Here is an 18,847-nt window from a genome sequence, read left to right as displayed (position 1 = left end):
ATGCGAGTGGGAGGGACGGAAATCAGCCTGGAGGGGGCGCTCGGAGCGCCTTGGTGTGTCGTTGAGAGGTTTTGGGTGGGTTGAGCCCTGCGGACCCCCCAGAGATGCCGCCGGACGCCGCCCGAAGCAAGATATTGATGGGGATTGGGGGCTTCGTCTTGGGCTTCGTCTTCCTGGCGCTGGGGCTCGGCTTCTCCCTGCGCAAGAAGGTCAGGGCGGGTGCCGGGGGTGGCCTCCCCCCCGTAGCGGAGCGTGTGCGCTCCCGCCGGGGCCCCCAGCCCGGTGTCACCCCCTTTTCTCTGCCCACAGAGCTCCTGAGCCGGCGGCGGCCGCAGCCCCTCCCCGTGGGCTCAGGCCCGGCCGGGACCCCCCGCTCCGTCCCCGCTCCGCTGTGTTTGGGGGGGTCCCGTGTCCCCCCAGCCCCGCTGGCGCTCTGCCCCCACCCAGTGCCTGTTCCCAGTGCTCCCAATAAAGTTTCCCAGTTGGGCCCGGGGCCGTTTATTGGGGGTGATGGGGAGGGGTTTGGGGGGGGCGATGGGACGGATTTGGGCAAAGGGAGGGGGACAAAGGGTGGGGCTGGGCCCGGGGGAGCGGGAGGAGGAAGAGGAAGAGGACGAAAGAGAAGGAGGAAGGAGGGGGGGACGTGAGAGAGAGATGAGGGGAAGGAGGGGGGAGGAGGAGCGGGAGGAGCGATTGAACCGGGAGGGAGAGGCGGGAGGAAGAGAAGAGGGAGATGAGGAGAGGAGCAGAAACAGGAAAAGTAGCGGGGATCCCCCGGCCTTCATCGAGGTGTCCCCAGGGGGGCCGGGAAGATGTGGAACCCGCAGCCAGGAGTGTTCCCAACACGGGGGGGAGCTGTGACCCTGGGGGTCACTCGGGATTATCCAGCGCGGATCGTCCAACGGGAGGTGGAACTGGAGGGGGGCACGGAGCTGGTCCCGACCCGGGGCACTGCGGGATCCGCGGGCAGCAACACATGCTCCTCGTGCTCCATCCCTCCTCCTGCTATCCGGCTCTGCCCTCACGCAGCCCGGGGGGCCCTGAGAGCGTGAGGCGGGGCTGTGCCGTGTGCAGAGCCCGCCCCTGGCTGCGATTGGGCCATGGTGCCGTCAGTCGTGATTGTGGCTCGCTGATTGGTGGGAGCGGGGCGGGGCAGGGCCCCGGGGGCGGGCTGAGGGCGGCGGTTGCTGGAAGCGCCGCCATTCTCGGAGCGTGTGTGCGGTCCCGCGAGTGCCGGCAGCGGCCGGAGCGCGGTGAGGCGTTGGCGGAGCTCGGAGGCGGCCGCAGCGCAGGTGGGAGCCGCGCTGGGTTGTGCGGGGGCTCGGGGCTGGCTGCGGGCCTCGGGGGCAGCAGGGGGCTCGGGCGGGTTGGTTGTGCCGTGTCCGGCCCGTGTTGCCGCTGGCGTGAGGGCGCTGCGGGAGCGGCTGCCCGCGGTCTCCTTGCGGCTGCTGCCTCGGCAGGAGCCGCTGCCGGAGCAGCGCTGGCTCGGCCCGGTTGCTGTGGCTGGGACAGAGGGGGCTGCCCTGTGCCCGGGGCTGTGCGGGGAAATTCCCGTGGCCGGAGGTTTCTGTGCCCAGAGGAGACAGAGGAGTCCTGTAAAAGTGACTTTATTGCTGAGCAGAGGGAGAGGCCGTGGGGCATTTGCCGTGCGCTCTCTGCCATTGTTGTAGTTCGCAGCCTCCTTTGTATCCTCATTTTCCCGGGCTCATCTCCCTCTCCCTTTGCCCACTGGCTGAGGTGCTTGGAAGGTTCAGACCTCCCGATCCGCCAACGGCATGTCCTCGTTATTGTGCACCCCCACTTTCGTATAACATCCGATAATCACGGCTTAGTTAAGTCTTTGTTCTTCTGGAATTTCAGGAATTCAGCGGGACTTTCTGTGAGCAGCAGTCCCTTTTAATTAGTAACATTTATTGAAGCTGGTGGTTTCCCCCAGTTACTTCCTTATCTACAAATCCCTGGTGCCTCGCTCACCTACTGAATGAGCTGCACTCTCAAGCGGTGGAGCATGGTAAAAAGATGAGAGTTGCTGTAGCACTGCAGAGGAGAAACAGCATTCGTTTAACCCACGGTCTGCCAGGGAGCTACAAAACCGTGTCCCCTTCCCATCCTTTCCACGTTTGGACCAATACATGAGCTGCTTAATTTTTCTGTCGTTTTCAGTTTGTTGGTTTTTTTTTTTTCACCACTTTTCCTTTGGCATCTTTTTGCCAACAGCATTTTGAATAATTCAAATGCCCACAAACTCCTCCTCTTTCTGCTAACAGATGATCTGATCCCATCCCATGGTTAAGTGTTGGGTTCCTCATTTCAGTGGATTGGTCGGCAGGAAGGTCAGGAGCTGGAGCTGTCTGGTTGGTTATTATAGCGAGGGCAGCTTGTAATCTAATGATGCAATTGGAATGAGAAATGGGTTCTGTGGCTCCTGATATGAATTGGTTCGGGTTCCCAGGGCCTGGTCGATGGTCTTGTAGGATTTGTTTTCCTGGCCGGTCATCTTTTCCCCCTTTTTGGCTGCTCTCTCCACCCAGGGCTGCATCAGTTGACTGCTTTTCTCTAAATAAATAATCAAGTCCTTGGATTCCCAACTGATTTCCCTGAATTTTTGGTAGCAAAAAACCCCCACTGCTCTAATATACCCTATATAACACAGACAGTGACAGCACGTTGGAGTGGGCAGAGGGATGATTCCCCCCAATTATTTAAAGTGAAGTTTTCCCAACATTCTCCATGTGCTGTTTCCCTTTGCAGCTTCACCCGTTTGTGTTGCAGGGTCAGATATCCTCCCCCTGGGCTCTGCCTTGAGCTGTGCAAATTCCATCAGTGCCAGCAGGCAGAGCTTGGGGTGAGGGGCAGAGGGAATCAGCCCAATTCCTGCCCCAGGCAAGGGACCCAGGTGCATTGTCCACACTTTGCCCAGCAGTGTTCATTTGCATTTCTAAAGCTCCTCTGCAGGCTGCCTGGAATGGAGCTTCACTTCCTGCTGCTGGGCAATGTTGATGTTTTGTTGCTGGTCGTTATCTCTGTGGGTGTCTTTTGAGCTGTTCCCAGTCTGTTGAGATGTTAAACTCATCTCTATTGAGTGGTGTAACATCCCTTAAATACAACCTTAAAAATTCATTTCCCCAAGGCACAGACAAACCAAGCCTGAGCAGAGAAATAAGGTTTAAAAGAACCAAACTCGGTACATTTTGCAGCAGTGCAATGGCAGGCAGCCCAGAGTGTGGGTGTGAGTGAGCCCCAGAGTGGAATTGTGCCCTGGTGTTCCCCAGCAGCTGTGGCAGTGCAGGCCCAGGCAGCGCTGAAGCTGCAGCAGTGGCAGCAAGGCTTGGCCCCAGTGGCTGGAGATGGCAGAGGAGGGTGGGCAGGATTGCAGAGGATTCCAGGGGAGGATCTGTGGGCAGGCGCAGGGGCTTGGCCCGCTGTGGAGCCCTGGCTGCTGCTGCGTTGCCTTCAGGGCAGGCTCAGGGGCGGCCTCCCATCCTCCTGCTGCAGGTGGGAAGTGCAAATCTCCGGGGCTTCAGAGCCCTTGAGGCCAGGCTGAGGGGTCCCCCCGTGTTGAGCTGTGCTGGCGGCTGTTTCTGGCCTCAGGGACACTTGGCATGGGCCCCTTGGCCACCAGTGGTGCTGCTTTGCACTCCTTAGGCAGGAGCCGATGTCCTGGCTGGGTGTTGGCAGCAGCAAAGTGCCAGGGCAGGCTGTGTGCCAGCCCAGCTTGCTGTGGGAGAATGTGCCTTGATATCTGCCCCAGTGGTTGCTGAAGCAGTGAGAATTGCTTTTGCCCCCCTGTTAGGTGCCATGGTGTCAGCAGAAGATATTGAAGCCTTCCTGCTCAGGGCATTTCAGTGCCAGGCTCTCACAAGCACCCAGAGCTGCGCAGGTTGAGCTGAGCATGGGGCGGTGACCTGCGCTGTGTCTGATTGCCCTTCCTTAATAACAGCCTGTCTTGTAGCTCTTTTCCCTTCTGCTGCCCTTGCAGAGCCATCCACAAACACATTTTCTCCCTCATGCCAGGGAATGTCCCATCATCAATCTGTCCCAGCCTGTGTCTGGAGCTGTGTCCCTTGAGTGCAGTCCTGGGTTCCTTGCCAGCCCCTCTCCTGGCTGTTCAAACAGGAGGCTGGGTTAAACCCTTGCCCTGTCCTCAGTTCTAAATCCTCCTGTGCCACTGAACAAGTTTCATACTGTAATAACCGAGCCTTGCTCATCCATTTAGAGGCTGTTTTGGTTGTCAGAGCTTTACCTTGATGCCAGACTTGAACTCTAGGAGATCGTCCTGTTGTCATCAGTTTTCAGGCCACAGTTCCCATGAAAGCTGTGGCTGCACAATTTTGCAATGAGGCCACTTTCTGGCCACTGGGTGAAGCATTTTAGCTCAAGAATTCCTTTGGCATGACCCTGTTTAACATCCACCTATAATTCAAATTCTTTTTCCCCGTGTGGAAGGTCCAGGCCAGCCACCTCAGTTAATCGTCATTTTAGCACTTGAAAATTCTGTGATTCCTCCTCCTGTCCATCCATCCAGTTCGTTGACTGGCAGGATAGGAGTGTTGTAGGGAGCCATCCTTGGCTCCAAAAGCCCTGCCTTTAACAGGGACTCAGTACCAGGCTGTGAGCCCTTCCTTCCCTCTCTTGGAACAGCATATTGCTTGTCCTGGTTTCTTTAAAGTAATTTGTAGAGGCTCCATATCTAATTTTCCCTATTTCCCTGAGGCTGCCCACACTTCTGGGTTCACTTCAGCATGGGCCTTGTCAGATTTTGGCACAAAGGTTGAATAGAACTAGCGTCTGTATCCCCTTTTACAGTATTAAAATCCAGCTCTCAAATTCCTTCCTAGGTAATTGCAATCACAGGAGAAAGAAAAGGTAATTCATGTTATTCAAACCTATCCCCTCCAGCTTCTAATAGTGGTTGAAGAAATCATACCTGCTCATCTTTCCCACCCATTCCCTCAAAAATTAAAATATTCCGTTACTATTTTCCCCTTTAGGTCTAAGATTCAGAGAGGATTGAGAGGCCCCTGTGTCCATCAGGAAATGCCTCCTCTCAATGCAGACCCACCCTGAATGTTCTCAAGGGCTGCAGTGTGGAGGGTCCCTGGTGTGATGGGAGCTGTGACAGCCCTGCCAATCCATGTCCATCAAGGGGTGGACTTGCTGGTGCTGAGGGTGCTGCTGTCTGTGCTTGCAGTGTCCTTGTGCCCTGCAGCTGGAGCCCTGGTTCCTTGCCAGGGGCTGTTTGGGTGGGCTCTCCCCTGCCGAGGAGGGCAATGCCTCTGCCAGGTGCTTGTGGCCGAGCCATGCCCTGGGTGCTGGGGCCCCCTTGGGCCCTGGGGTTGATCCCTCAGGGGCTGTAGGAACTGTGCCCTGGCCTTTGCCTTCAGCTTGGCCTTTTGCTGCTCCCTTCTTGCACTCACCTGCTGTGCCTTTGTGCCCAAGTGCTGCAGGGCCTTCTTGTGCCCCTCCTGCAGCCCCCTCAGTGCCTGTGGGTGCTTGTCTTGCTTTACAATAGAGGTGTCTGCTCGGGAAGGCAGAAAAAGCCTCTCATGGAATGGAGAATGCAAACCTCCTCCCTCTTAATTTTTAGACTAGTGAAATGAAGGGGCTCTCAGGCAAAGATAGGGGAATGGGAATACCAGTTCTTTACTAGTGTGTATAATAAAGCAAACAAACAGCAACAGCTGCGGCACTGACAGCAAACAGAGCCCGGAGCCAGTCCCGGCCTTTGGGCTGCGGCGCTTTCCCCTTGGGTGCAGTTCCGGGCACGGCCGGCAGGGGCGCTGGTGGCTCCCGCGGGGCGGGGCAGCGCATCCCTCCCATGGGAACCTCTGAACGGCAATAGAGCAATCCCTTCATCTAACTCTTTCACTTTTTTCCCTTCTATGGCCTTTCTCCCGTGTTTTGGCAAAGAATTTGGAGAGGGCTGCCTTTTAACTGAACTCCTACCGTTTTGGTAAGGTGCTTCCTGTAGAGAGAGAAAGAGTTTCCCTGAACAGTCGGAGCTGTGGTTCCCAAGGGGACATAACTCAGAGCAGGACGGGGTCAGGGGAGGATATCCCGCCGAGGCTCGGTGGGAGTGTGGGCAGGCTCTGCTGCCGGAATCGGCAGAGGGGGATGTTCCCGTGGAGCCCGAGGCGGAGCGTGGGCAGCCCCCACATGGCTGATGGCGGCTGATCCGGCAGCTCCCGGCAGAGCAAAGGCAGGTGGGAGAGCCCGGCAGCAGCGGCGGTGCCCAGCGCAGGTGGCACGGGCAGGGCAGGCGGGGATGGGATGGCTGGGACCCCCCCTGGGTGCGGTGGGCGCGGTGAGCTCGGAGCAGGCGGCAGGACAGAGCAACCCCCATCTTGCCCAGCATGGGCGGCAGAGCGGCCGCGGGCCAGGCAGTGGGAGCAGGGCACACAAATTGAGCGACAGCGCCGGGGCAGGTGGAGCTGCCCTGGGCAGTGAGGCCGCACCTGGGATGGAAAGCGGGGCAGGCGGAGCTGAGGCGGGCAGCGAGCCGGGACCCGGGACAGGCGCCTGGGCCGCGAACGGAGGGGGCAAGACCTGCAGAGGATCCCGCTGTCTTTCTGAGTTTTGCTCTTGTTGCCTTCCCTTTCATTTCCCCTTTTTCTTTTCTTGTTTTCTTCTCGGAGCTTTCTGATACTTTAAAGATTTTTATTCTCCTGAAATCTCCTGTCTAACATGGCATATTCTCTTTCTTCTAGATTAAATGGGTTTTATTTTTTACAAAAAAACACAGGACCTAACAAATCCAAACTTCTGCTTGGATACATTGAAATGGCTACCGAGCTAACTCACGACCTCCTAATGTTGTTTTTCTCATCACCTTTTTATTTATCCTTTGGCAAATTAAGCATCTTTCAGTTACTTGCTTGGCTACTCTGAGAATCCCAGTGCACCCATAGTTCCTTAAAAAATGATTGCACAAAGCTTGAGTGCCTCAGTGGGTTTTCTGATGCATGTCTTCTAATATTTTCCTAGAAGCACATTTTATTTAGAAATTATCTTCTATCAAGAAGTTTCCATTTCCCTGATTTATCTTGTTCACTTCCTGTCTTGTTTAATTCTTTTTTCTCAGCTTCCCTAAACTTTGGAATTTCCAGTTTTTCCTGGTTTGGAGTTAATATTAACATAACTCTTTTATCTCCATTTTCTGCTGCATCCTTAGCTTTGTGATCTGCCAAATTATTTCCTCTTCTTTCTGGGGTCTTTCTGTTCTGGGGTTCCTTAACATGTACTATAGCTACCTCTTTTAGGTTATTTTAATGACTCTGAAACCTCTAAAGTACGTTCCTCATGTACTAGTCCTTTTCTTCTTGAATTAAGTAATCTTTTTTCCTTTCCAAATTTTTTGCACGTATGTACTACTCTAAAGGCATACCTTGAATCAGTATATATAGTTCCTTTATTTTGTGTTAAATATTCTAGTGCTCTATTTAAAGTATATAATTCACAAGACTGAGCTTAGTAATTTAAGGTTAATTTCCCTTTTTCTGTAGTTTGCATGTTTTCCCCATCAACTACTACATACCCTGTATTTTCTCCTTTTGCAAGGGCTTGTATCTCTGTTAGGTAACATAACTCCCAAAGGACTGTTTTATTTTTCATTTTTCCCCTGTATCCAACTTACTGGTTTTCTTTCTCATTTTTCATGATCTTATCTATTCATCTTCTATCTCTGTTTTTCACTTTCACTAACAACCTGAATACCACTTTTCTTTCAACTACACACACAAAAATAAAAGAGTTTTTCCTCACACTACTTTCAGTCCAATACACCTCCCTCCAAGGAGATATAGTGAAGGTTAAAATACAGAATCTACATTACCTGTACTTTCATCCGTCTACATTCACTCACTTTTATTTCTCACTCACTTCCACACATTCTTTCCCGCCCTCAGGACACAGAGTGGATCCCTGTTGACAGAGAATCGCGGGTCCCTGTGGCCCCCCCTGGCCTTGGGGTGGCCTCTGGGTCTCAGTATCTCCGGGCCTCCTGGGAGGGCCCTGACTCTGCTGCCTCCGGTGCCGTTCCCCTGTGGGGCTGATTTGTGTGTCACTCACACTCTTTAGCCACGGCCCCCTCACACGCCCTGGGGACAATGGCCCGTTTGCAGGTCACCTGTACCTTATGCCACAGCCCCCACACGCCAGGAGAACAATGGCTTATTTGTGGGTCACACACTCCTCTTTCCACAGCCCCCCTTCCCACCCGCCCGGGAAGCTGAGGCTGATTTTGTGTGTGACTCACTCTCACACACAACAAGACAACAATAAGGTACCTTTTGTTATAAATTATCAAATCGAGAGCCAAACTTATAAGAAAATTTAGCAAAGATTTATTAATTTGTCTGCGAGACTGAAGTTCGGTTGTCAAAACCACCACAGCCAAGGGTGAGCGTCGAGCCCGGGTTCGGTGCTGGGTGAACACGGATCTGACCTGCGAATGTCAGAGTCTCCCCCTGTTCACAAATGCTGCCTGACACAGCGAGTTCTTTTACAGTTTATTCTGCTCGAGGCAGAGATGACCGAATGTTCTTTTGTGTCATTTCCCATGCATAACTTTGGCTTTACCTGTGCAGAGGTGGACAAAGACTCAGTCCCGGTGTCTGATGTTGTCAGTAGACTCCGGGGAAGTCAGCATTCACATGCATCAGGGTGGGGCTGTGGATCATTGTGGTAGCTGTAATGTCGAGGCGGTAATCACTCTTGGGTGGACCTGGTGACCCGGGGAAGGCAGCGATTATCGCCCTGGAAGCTTCTGTTCTTTCATTAAAAACCCCGATGTTTGTCTCAACCAAGTCCAGGAACTAGATGTATATGAATATAACACTGCTCCTGGCCAGGATGGTCAAGAGACTTAGTGTGGAGTTTACAATATTTTATACATTAATAGCATGAATTATCTCTACCATATACTACACTTTCACATCACCTATTACAAGTTTATGTGTTTCTGGCCAGTCCTGGTGCTCTTGGATATCCCTCAACCCAGCTGTGCTGCCCAGCCCTAGATGCTCTTGAGCATATCCTCAATCCAGCAGAATTTTGCTCAACCGTGAATGCTCTTAGAATGTTAATTCTTCAACGCAGCAGGTTTTAATTCTGGATGCTCTTGGGCGCTCTTATCCCTCAGTCCAGCAGAATTTTTAGGAGCCCCTTTTGTCCCGTTTCCTAGTGGATTGGGCTCAGAAACTCCTCTGCTCCCTTGCTCCGAGGGGTCCAGCCCCTCTCTGAGACCCAGTCCCAGCTACCCCGGGGGATTCTCTCACTCCTCTTCTCACTCGCTGTGTCTCTTTACTGGCTGCTTCCCTTGAGGAAAGTTGGAAACGCAGCGTGGGAGACTCCAACACTCACTTGGCAGGTCTGGGACAACCAGCCCTCGTCTCATTCACAGCCCAGAGCAGAGAATGAGGGGAGAAGGGAGCCCGGGAGCCCAAACAGCCCCGGCATCCCGAAATGGGGAGAGCGAAGCGGGGGGAGCTTTTGGCATTGCTGGGACTGCCAGCAGCCTGGGCAGGGCGGGCACCGAGGAGAAGGGGGACCCCCAATCCAAGCGTGACCCCCAGCAGCTGGGACAGGGGGGAACCCCCGAACACCAGAGGGGAGGAACCAGGGACGGGGAACTCCTGGGAGGCTTTTTCAGGGCTGAATCTTGGTGTTTGTGAGGTTTTTCCGGAGCCCTGATGGCCAGTGACTTGTAGAGATGGGCTTGGGGAGAGGGACCTTCAAACTCAATGTGATTTGGGGAAGATGAAACAAGAAAGCCTTATAAATACGATTGTCTGGCAAAAGATTTTGTGAACATAAAAAGTGTAAGGAAGATTGAAATGAAAGCAAGCTCTGAGATACCTCAGTTAGTGAACAACTGGAAAACAATGGTGTGGCCCCACTGAAGGTAATTCCCCTTTTGATGAAACAATTCCCTCTGCTTGCAGACAGGTCCAAGGGTCAGAGCAGCCCTTACTAGCTCAGCAGAAGGGGTCCAAAGAGGAGTTTTTAAGGTTGAAAATGTAACACAGTATGGTGATGTAATGACTTTTACAGGCTGTATGTAAATGCTCCAGGATTTGTATCTTGTACTAGATTGGTTGGTGAGAAATAGAATATTCAACACAGAAGAAAATTTATTGTATTGTAACGGCACCCTTACTCCCTTACGCTCTTCTCCTCTTACTCTCTCACCCTCTCATCCTCTCTACCCCTCTCTTCTCTCGGCCTGCTCCGAGCTGTGCCTGGCAGCTCCAAGCAGGGCCCTGCACCCAGGCCCTTTGCAATAAACCGCAAGTTCCACGCCCTGGCTGCAGAGCTCTCTTGTCTCCGTCCGTCCCGACCGTCCTACCCCCCGACACTCCTACAAACGCTCTCATCCCTTGTTTTCCCCAAACCAGGATTGCCCATTGCCAACTCCAGGGAGGCTGTGAGGAAGAGGAAGATGCCCTGGGACACTGAGGCAGGTGAGGAGGAAGTCAGTGCCCCTTTCCCCTCTGTGCTGCTCCATCTCCCAGCCCAGCACGGCCCCGGCTGCAGCTCAGCCCTGGGGGATCTCCTTGCCCTTGCCTGTGGCACGGAGGCAAATCCCATCCTGTCCTTGTCCTTCCTCCCCCAGAGCAGGAGCTGAGCATGGAGAGCAGGGAGGAGAAATGCCCGGGGCAGAACCTGGTGGAAGAGGCCGTTTTGAGCGGCTCCACGGCGCAGGAAGGCAATGGGGAGGAAAAGCCCCGGAGATGCCGCACAAGGAGGGGCTGCAAACGCAGCCGGCGGGGATCTGAGGGGGAAAGAGCCAGCCTGGGCCGGGAAGGCGGCCGGAGACGGAGCCAGAGCTCGGAGCTGGTGCTCCATGAGCAGCTCCATGATGGGGAGAAGCCCCACACGTGCGAGGAGTGTGGGAAGAGCTTCAGGTGGAACTGCCACCTGATTGTGCACCAGAGGATCCACACTGGGGAGAGGCCCTACAAGTGTTCCAAGTGTGGGAAGAGGTTTACAAGAAGCTCCGTTCTCCTCCTGCACTATCAGAGTCACAGAGAGGAGAGGCCCTTCCAATGCCCCGACTGTGGGAAGGGATTCAAGCACAACTCCACCCTCATCAGGCACCGGCGCATCCACACTGGGGAGAGGCCCTACGAGTGTGATAAATGCAGGAAGAGGTTTCAGAACAGCTCCTGTCTCCTCCGGCACTATCGGATTCACAGAGAGGAGAGGCCCTTCCAGTGCCCCAACTGTGGGAAGGGATTCAAGCACAACTGCAACCTCATCAGGCACCGGCGCATCCACACCGGGGAGAGGCCCTACGAGTGTCCCCAGTGTGGGAAGAGCTTCTCCAGCAGCTCTAGCTTGACCCAACACCAACGGAGGCACCACTAAGGGAAGCCCTGCGAGTGCCCCGAGTGCAGGCAGAGCTTCGTGCGCTGCTCCAGCTCCATCCCCCACTGGAGGAGGCACTTTGGGCACAGCCCTGGTCACTCACATTCCCTGTTATCCATGTTGGGAACACACCTGGCTGCTTCGCCTTTTCATTTGGCCTTAATTTTCCTCTGCTTCACCTTCATCATTTAAAAACACCCAAAACTGGTTTAAATGAAGGAAATTCATCGAATACATCTGACATTGCATAATTTCTCAGGTATTTTTGAGGGAATTCAGAATTTGGGTACACGTTCTGTGTGAAGTGCTGCTGTTGCTAAGAGGCAGGAATTTGATCTCACCGTTCTTGTGTTGCTAAGAACTCCTCCCCTGACCCAAACCCCAACTCCACCCTTGGCATGCCCTATAAAAACTCCACAGCCCTGCCTTTGCCCTGCCTTTGGGAGTTAAGAAATGGATTCCCAAAGGCTCAGCCCTTTTCCCACTGGGTTCCCAAAGGATCAGTCTTTTCCAACTGGATTCCCAGAGGATAAATCTTTTCCTACTGGATTTCGAGATGATCAACCTTTTTCACTAGATCCCCATAGGATTCTGACTGTGTCACTGTCTTTTTTTGTTTGTACTACTGCATTTGTATTTTTAATTTTCCTAATAAAGAACTGTTATTTCTGCTCCCATATCTTTGCCTGAGAACCCCTTATTTTAAAAATAATTATTATAATAATAGTAATAATCATAATAATCATCATCATCGTTATCATCATCAAAGGGAGGGGGTTTTCCTTTTCCATTTCAGTGGAGCCTCCTGAAATGGGGAGACACCCCCAAAGACGGGCCATGTAAAGTAGTTCTGGAAGTATGTAGATTAGTTTATGGATGTGCATGAGGGTCTATGAATAGGCAACAGGCTGATGTAATTAAAACCAGATTAATTAAGGGATTTTCTCCGAAAATAACCTGGGGGTCTTGGTGGCCATAAGAACATTTGGCCTTGGTCCTTCTCTCCCATTACATCAACCCGTTCCATATTCATGGCCTTGTTGCATATCCATGAAGTACTTTACATATTCCTTGAAAAAAATTGGCTTAATCCTATCTGGGGGTCCAACCCCCCTCCCAGCTCAATTTGGGGTGTCCAATCCCCCTCCCAGCTCAGTTTTGGGACCCCATACCCATCCCAGCTTAATTTGGGGGTTCCATTCCCCTCCCAGGTCAATTTGGGGGTCCCATTCCCCTCCCAGCTCAATTTTGGGGTTCCGACCCTCTTTTCCCCACTCTCCCTCCCCTTTCCAATCATTCCCCCAGTCCCCTCCCCCGTTTTTAATTTTAGGGGCTCCAGGCCCCTCCTTCTCCGTTTTGGGCTGCCGACCCCGTTTTGGATTACTTTGGGGTCCCCAGCCCATCCCCAGGGTCACCTTCCCCCCCCTCCCCAAATTCCGATCCTGGCCACTGATGAGTCATCAGCGAGACGTGCTCTGATTGGCTGGAAATTACCCCGCGCGGTCTCTGAGTATTTCCCTCAGTGAGAGGCCTTGGCCTGTGGCTGGCAAGTGATGAGTCAGAGTCGGGCCGGGCGCTGATTGGCTGAAAATCGCTAAGCGGGGCCAGTGCGCTGGCTTTGATCCCAGCAACTGGATCGTCATCAGTGCTGCGCGTTCTGATTGGTTGGGATCTGTTTGGGCCTGGAGACGGGAGGAACTGGGGTTACTTGAGGTTTATTTGGGTTTGTTTGGTGGTTTTTTGGGGTTATTGATGGATTATTTGGGGTTTCTCTTGGGTTTTACTTGGTTTATTTCTGTTTTTTTGGGGTTATTTGGAATTATTTGGGTTTATTTGGAAGTATTAGTATTAGTATTTTGTTTGGGCTTATTTGTGTTTATGTGGGTTTATTTGGAATTACTTGGGGTTCTTGGGGTTAATGTTGGTATATATGGGGTTTTTTATCGGTGTGCTTGATATCATTTGGAGTTTTATGGCTTTAACTTAGGGGAGTTTTTTCCTTTTTTGGGGGGTTATTTGGATTTGTTTGGGGTTATTTGTGGGATTTCTAGGTATTGTTTGGGGTTGTTTGGGGTTATTTCGGGGTTTTTTCAAGTGTTTTGGGTTTTTTTTAGTTATGTGGGGTCACGTAGGGTCAAAAGCTCCGGGAATGTTTTTCCTGCAAAAATCGGGCATTTTTCCTGAAAAATCCGAGAGTTTTCCCCCAAAAAACCGGGAATGTTCCCTTAAAAATCCTGGATATTTTCCCAGCCAATAGCAGCGCTCCCTCCTTCAAACCACCTAATCACCGCGGGTCTCCCCTCGGGAACACCAACCTCTCTGTGCACCGATCCAACCAATCACTGCATGCCTCCCCTCAGACGCGCCCACCTCTCTCACCTAACAATCAATCACGACGTTCCTCCTCTCAGCTATTCACGCCTCTCTCGACCTGAACTGACCAATCACCGGGCGTCTCCCCCAGCAACTCCCGCCCTCCCCGTGCTGCTCCAGCCAATCAGAGCCGAGCTGGAAGCAGCGCCCCCTGACCCCGGGACCGGGCATGGAGCGGGCACCCCCTCTCCCCCGCCCCGCCCCCCGGGACCCCTTCAGGGACCCCCGGGAGCCGCCCCGGGCTCGGGCGGGTCCTGCGGGAGGCGCTGGAGAGAGCGGGGGAGGCGCTGGGAGAGGACGGGGGGCTCCGGGAGCTGCTGAGGAGGCGCAGGGACAGGTGAGGGGGTCTGGAGGGGTCGTGAGGGGAATTTGGGAAGGGGTCTTGAGGAGGTTTGGGGGGGATTTTGGGAGGGTCTGGGGGGAACTTGAGGGGGTTTTAGCGGGGTCTGAGGGTGCCTGGGGGAATTTGGGGAGGGGTCCTCGGGGGGTGTCACGATCCATCCTCACTGATGGGTTTCATGATGGTTCATGGATTTGATCTCAGGGTGCAAAAAGAACCGACACGGTACAAGGGGGTTTGCAATGATAATCGAAACAAATGCACCTTTTTTGAATGACCACAGCAAAATGCGATAGAGGGATTAAGGGAGAGAAAAAGACAGAGGAAGAGAGAGACAAAAGAGAGAGAGAGAGAGAGAAAGAGGGGGATAGAGATAACAAACGTAGAGATGAAGTCCTTTGATCCAGTCCAGTCGAGGACCCGCCTGTTGTGTCGGGGAGATCTCAAAGTCTCTCGCTCACTCAGAGGTTTTTATTATGATAACTCTATTGGAAATTGCGAGGGGGGGATACAGATACAATAAGGAATAGATGTAACAGGTAGTCCATGCTCTCAGCAGTAAGCGAGAGCCATTGTCTTCTTGGTGCAGCGGTCACAACCTGCAGGCAAACATCTCGCTTTGGTCAGCTTGCCTCCCCCACACACCTGCCCCGGGCTGGGGGTTTCAGTCCCAGTCCTTGGAAGGAGCAGAGGGGCCTTTTCACATGGGGGTTCCATGTCTCAGTCCTTGATGGAGAGGCTCCTTCCATCTCAGTCTGTCTGTCCCGGTGGCTGTAAAACAGGTGAGGGTCTTCTGTGGGGGGACCACCTGAAACTCAGGAGAAGTCCAGCCAGGCCGAGAGGTGGGACAGCTCCCAAGGCTGTTGTTGCACAAAGGGCACGGTGCCCCTTCTTCTTCTCCTTGGGCTCAGTGTAGCACACAGAAAACAACACCTGTGAGAACAATGGCTTAGCTGTGCTCTCAGGTCTCAGGCACATGACTTTCTCCCTTGGAGCCAGAGATTTAAGACAGGGGGGGTCTTCTCTTCAGTGGTCCCCCAATGACGATCATGAGGCAGATGAGGGAAAATTCGGACAGACTCTCACATGACCCCATGACTCACAATTGTCTTGAGGGATCTTCATCAGCAGAACTCTGGAGCATCATTGATGAGTCTGCAGAACTCGCCATACATTGGTGGTATAACCCGGAAAAATAGGGACGACAGAGAGAGGAAAAAGAGAATGAGAGAAGGAAAAGAAAGGATAGGAGAAGGAGGGGGAAAAGCAAACAATAAACATCATATTGATTATCATAAAAATTTTCACAAATGGTTGATTAATTAAAACAATATTACTTTTAAAACAATATTTAAAGGGTTAAAACCAGTCACAAATAATCAAAAACAAAAGCAATCAGGACATATTAATACAAGCATTAACTTTAAAAAATTATTTTCTAAAACAATTCACTAAAAATCAAACGTAATTTCCACAAAATCATAAATGGAAATCAAGGATTATACCAAAACACATGGGCTTCATTCATAGTTGCCTTGTGTCAAATGTCCTGGGGATGTGCACATTGTAGAGGACATCAGCCAAGTTGAGTGCATTAACTATAGACGTCAATCTTGTCAGCTGTTTCATGCTCCAATTAATAATGAATAGGACTGCTGATAAAATAAAACCAAACAGAATTAGTATCAAAAGGATAACAATGGGATGACGCTGTTCAGGACACCCGTGTGTCCTAGGGTGACGTTACGATGCTTGTATCCCCATTCATATGTTCTGTGCCTTTAAGACTGTCTCTGTAGCGTGAAAGTTTTGTTTGGGTTTTTCTTATCAAGGACACGGAGACGGGGCAGTGCATAGTTCTGCTTTCGCCTTTTTGCTTTGCTCTCTCTCTCTCTCTGGCTCTTACTTCTGCTTCACTTCTGCTTCCTTTTGCTCCTGCTCATTAGCTAGTTTAGCTAAGCAGTCCAAATTCCTTCCTGGACTGTTTCTCCTTTCGTTTTTTCAACCTTCTCGAACCTGCTCCAGACTGGGACCTGGGAACACCGAGAGTTTGCACCTTGTGGCTGCAGCAGCTGCCCCAGTGCTGGAGGGACTGAGAACAGAGCGACCACCCCCGAGAGAGACTTTCTGAATTTGTCACCTTTTTCAGAGCGGTGTCAGCCAGCATTGTTCATTCTGTGTGCTGGGGATGCTGTGCCTGTTAAATAAACAGGTTCTTTCCTCTTCTCTCTGAGGAATCCTTCCCGAACCGGTTGGGGGCAGGGGCCGTGTGGGTTTGCTTTCTGGAGGGGCCCCCTTTGGAGATTCTCTACCAAATTTACCCTAAACTGGGATAAAATCTGATGCCCAACATGTGGGGCTCGAGAGAGTGGAAAATCCCTGTTTTGAGTGCATTTTGGTTGCCATTACTCTGTGTTTGTGTAAAGCAGTTAATACCCATGCTTTTTGAATTCATAATGTCTGTTGGGGTGAAGGCTTGCATGCATTTCTGATCCCTAAGGTTTTTTCAGATTTTAATACCTCTATGGTGCCTAGGTTTATTTTCTTACCCAGAAATAGCTTTGGTATTGTCCCTTATATGTAGTTTTTATAGCAGAGGGGCAGTGACCAGAATAGCTATCCTGCTGGGCTTGGTGGTAATGATGTGTAAAAAGTTTATAAACATGCTGGGGTCTGCTCCAGGTATGAATGGTTCATGGCTGTGGTTATGCATCCAGTTTGTTAGAGGAGGAGCAGCAGGGGATCAGGCATTTCAGCCTTTGCTTTCCTTCTTCTCCTATGAATCTGGTGCATCACTATTGAAGGATGTTCAGTTCCCCCTCAATGTTAAAGAAACCATCTTTCTGGTATTCAATCTGGTAACCTTCGTGTATACAGCCTGCTGCTTCTCTAGGATGAGGGCTGAGATTTCTAGACGAGCTGATGAGACCCCTGACTCAGGAGAAAACCCTGGTGTGGAAAATCCTAAGTGGTGTCGAAAATGGGAGGATTTGGGCCAAATCCTGAAGGAATTCTCTGACCCTGTAGTCTGGGATTTTCCCCATGAGCAAATTCACAACCCAGCTGAGGTGAGGAAATATCTGAAAGAGAAGTACCAGTATGAGCCTAAGGAGAGGAAGGTCATTGCAGTGAGCTGGGCCCTGGCTTGTGCTCATCGCTCACTGCTAGATCCTGTCGGGCAGCAGACAGAGGCAGGGGGCAGGGAGATAAATCAGCAACTGTCCCGGTGACTCAGGCTGCAGCCGACAGCCCAGGCTCGAAGCCAGCAGCCAAACCAGATAGTGAGCCTAAGCCAGCAGCTAAACCAGAAAATAAGCCTCAACCAATGGCTGTTGCTGCCAGCACTAGAAGTGGGAAATGCACGGACAAGACCAGTCGACCAGTGGATGATGAGGATGATGATGATGAAGGAGAAGGAACCTCAATGCCTCCTGACATAAAATCAGGAGTCAAAGCAGCAGGTGCAAGATCAGATGCAAATATTGAGTCCTTTTCCCTGAAGGACCTTCGTGGCTTACAGAAGGATTACATGTGGGGACGGGGTCTGTTTCTATTGCTGGTGTGACAGGGGGATCACAGGATTTTACTTTGGTGGAAGCTGAGGTGAGCCTGACTGGAAATGAGTGGAAGAAACACCCTATTGTGACTGGCCCAGAGGCCCCATGCATTTTAGGTATAGACTTCCTCCGAAGTGGCTATTTCAAAGACCCAAAGGGACTCAGATGGGCATTTGGAATAGCTGCTGTAGAGACAGAGGGTGTCAAGCAGTTGAACAGCTTGCCTGGACTGTCAGAAAACCCATGGGCAGTAGGACTTCTGAAGGGAGAAGAGCAACAGGTGCCAATTGCCACTTCCATAGTGCATCGACACCAGTATAGAACCACTCGAGATGCTGCGATCCCCATCCAAAAGATGATCCAAGAGCTGGAGAGCCAACGGGTGGTCAGCAAGACCCACTCACCCTTCAACAGCCCCATTTGGCCTGTGCGAAAATCTGAAGGAGAATGGAGATTGACTGTGGACTATCGTGCATTGAATGAAGTGACTCCACCACTGAGCGCTGCCGTGCCAGACAAATTAGAGCTCCAGGACGAGCTGGAGTCCAAGGCAGCAAAGTGCTTTGCCGCTACAGACACTGCCAATGCATTTTTCTCCATTCCTCTGGCAGCAGAATGCAGGCCTCAGTTTGCTTTCACCTGGAGGGGAGTGCAGTACACCTGGAACCGACTGCCCCAGGGGTGGAAGCACAGCCCCACCATCTGCCAGGGACTGATCCAGGCTGCACTGGAAAGGGGTGAGGCTCCAGAACATCTGCAGTACATTGATGACACCATTGTGTGAGGGGAGCACAGCTGCGGAAGTGTTTGAGAAAGGGAAAGAAATCATCCAAATCCTCCTGGGAGCTGGTTTTGCCATTAAAAAGTCAAGGTAAAGGGACCAGCTTGTGAGATTCAGTTCTTGGCAGTGAAGTGGCAAGATGGACTGTAGTAAACCCCATACATTTAGCAAAAGCACCATGGAGAATCTAACAAAAGGAATGCTGACACAGCAGCAAGGAAGCTTCCTGACTCCATGGACATCTGCCCTATAAACTGTCTCTATAACCATGTGAGGCAATGCCATGGTAGCCTTTACCTATCGGTCATTTTATGGTCCCCCTAATCCCTTGCCATTGGTCAAGTTTGGATACTTGCCAAGCCTATAAAAGTAGCATGCTGTACCCTACTAGCTCAGAAGAAGAAGAGCTGAGACCCTTCGCGGACCCCC

The 18,847-nt window shown here is 51.9% G+C and overlaps 1 protein-coding gene across 1 annotated transcript; it reads left to right on the top strand.

The window, feature by feature from the left end:
- The first annotated feature begins 104 nt into the window (after positions 1–104).
- LOC141725733 (uncharacterized) lies at positions 105–12,052 on the top strand. Its single transcript, XM_074529767.1, has 4 exons — positions 105–209; positions 800–1,292; positions 10,395–10,460; positions 10,613–12,052. The coding sequence occupies exons 1-4, from the start codon at positions 105–107 to the stop codon at positions 11,365–11,367; spliced, it is 1,419 nt and encodes a 472-aa protein (XP_074385868.1). The 3' UTR covers positions 11,368–12,052.
- The last annotated feature ends 6,795 nt before the right edge of the window (positions 12,053–18,847 follow it).

This window comes from Zonotrichia albicollis, chromosome 31 (genome assembly GCF_047830755.1).
Source record: "Zonotrichia albicollis isolate bZonAlb1 chromosome 31, bZonAlb1.hap1, whole genome shotgun sequence".
NCBI classification, from domain to species: domain Eukaryota; kingdom Metazoa; phylum Chordata; class Aves; order Passeriformes; family Passerellidae; genus Zonotrichia; species Zonotrichia albicollis.
The sequence above is the reverse complement of the archived record's forward strand: the minus strand, read 5'-3'. Positions and strand labels throughout refer to the sequence as shown.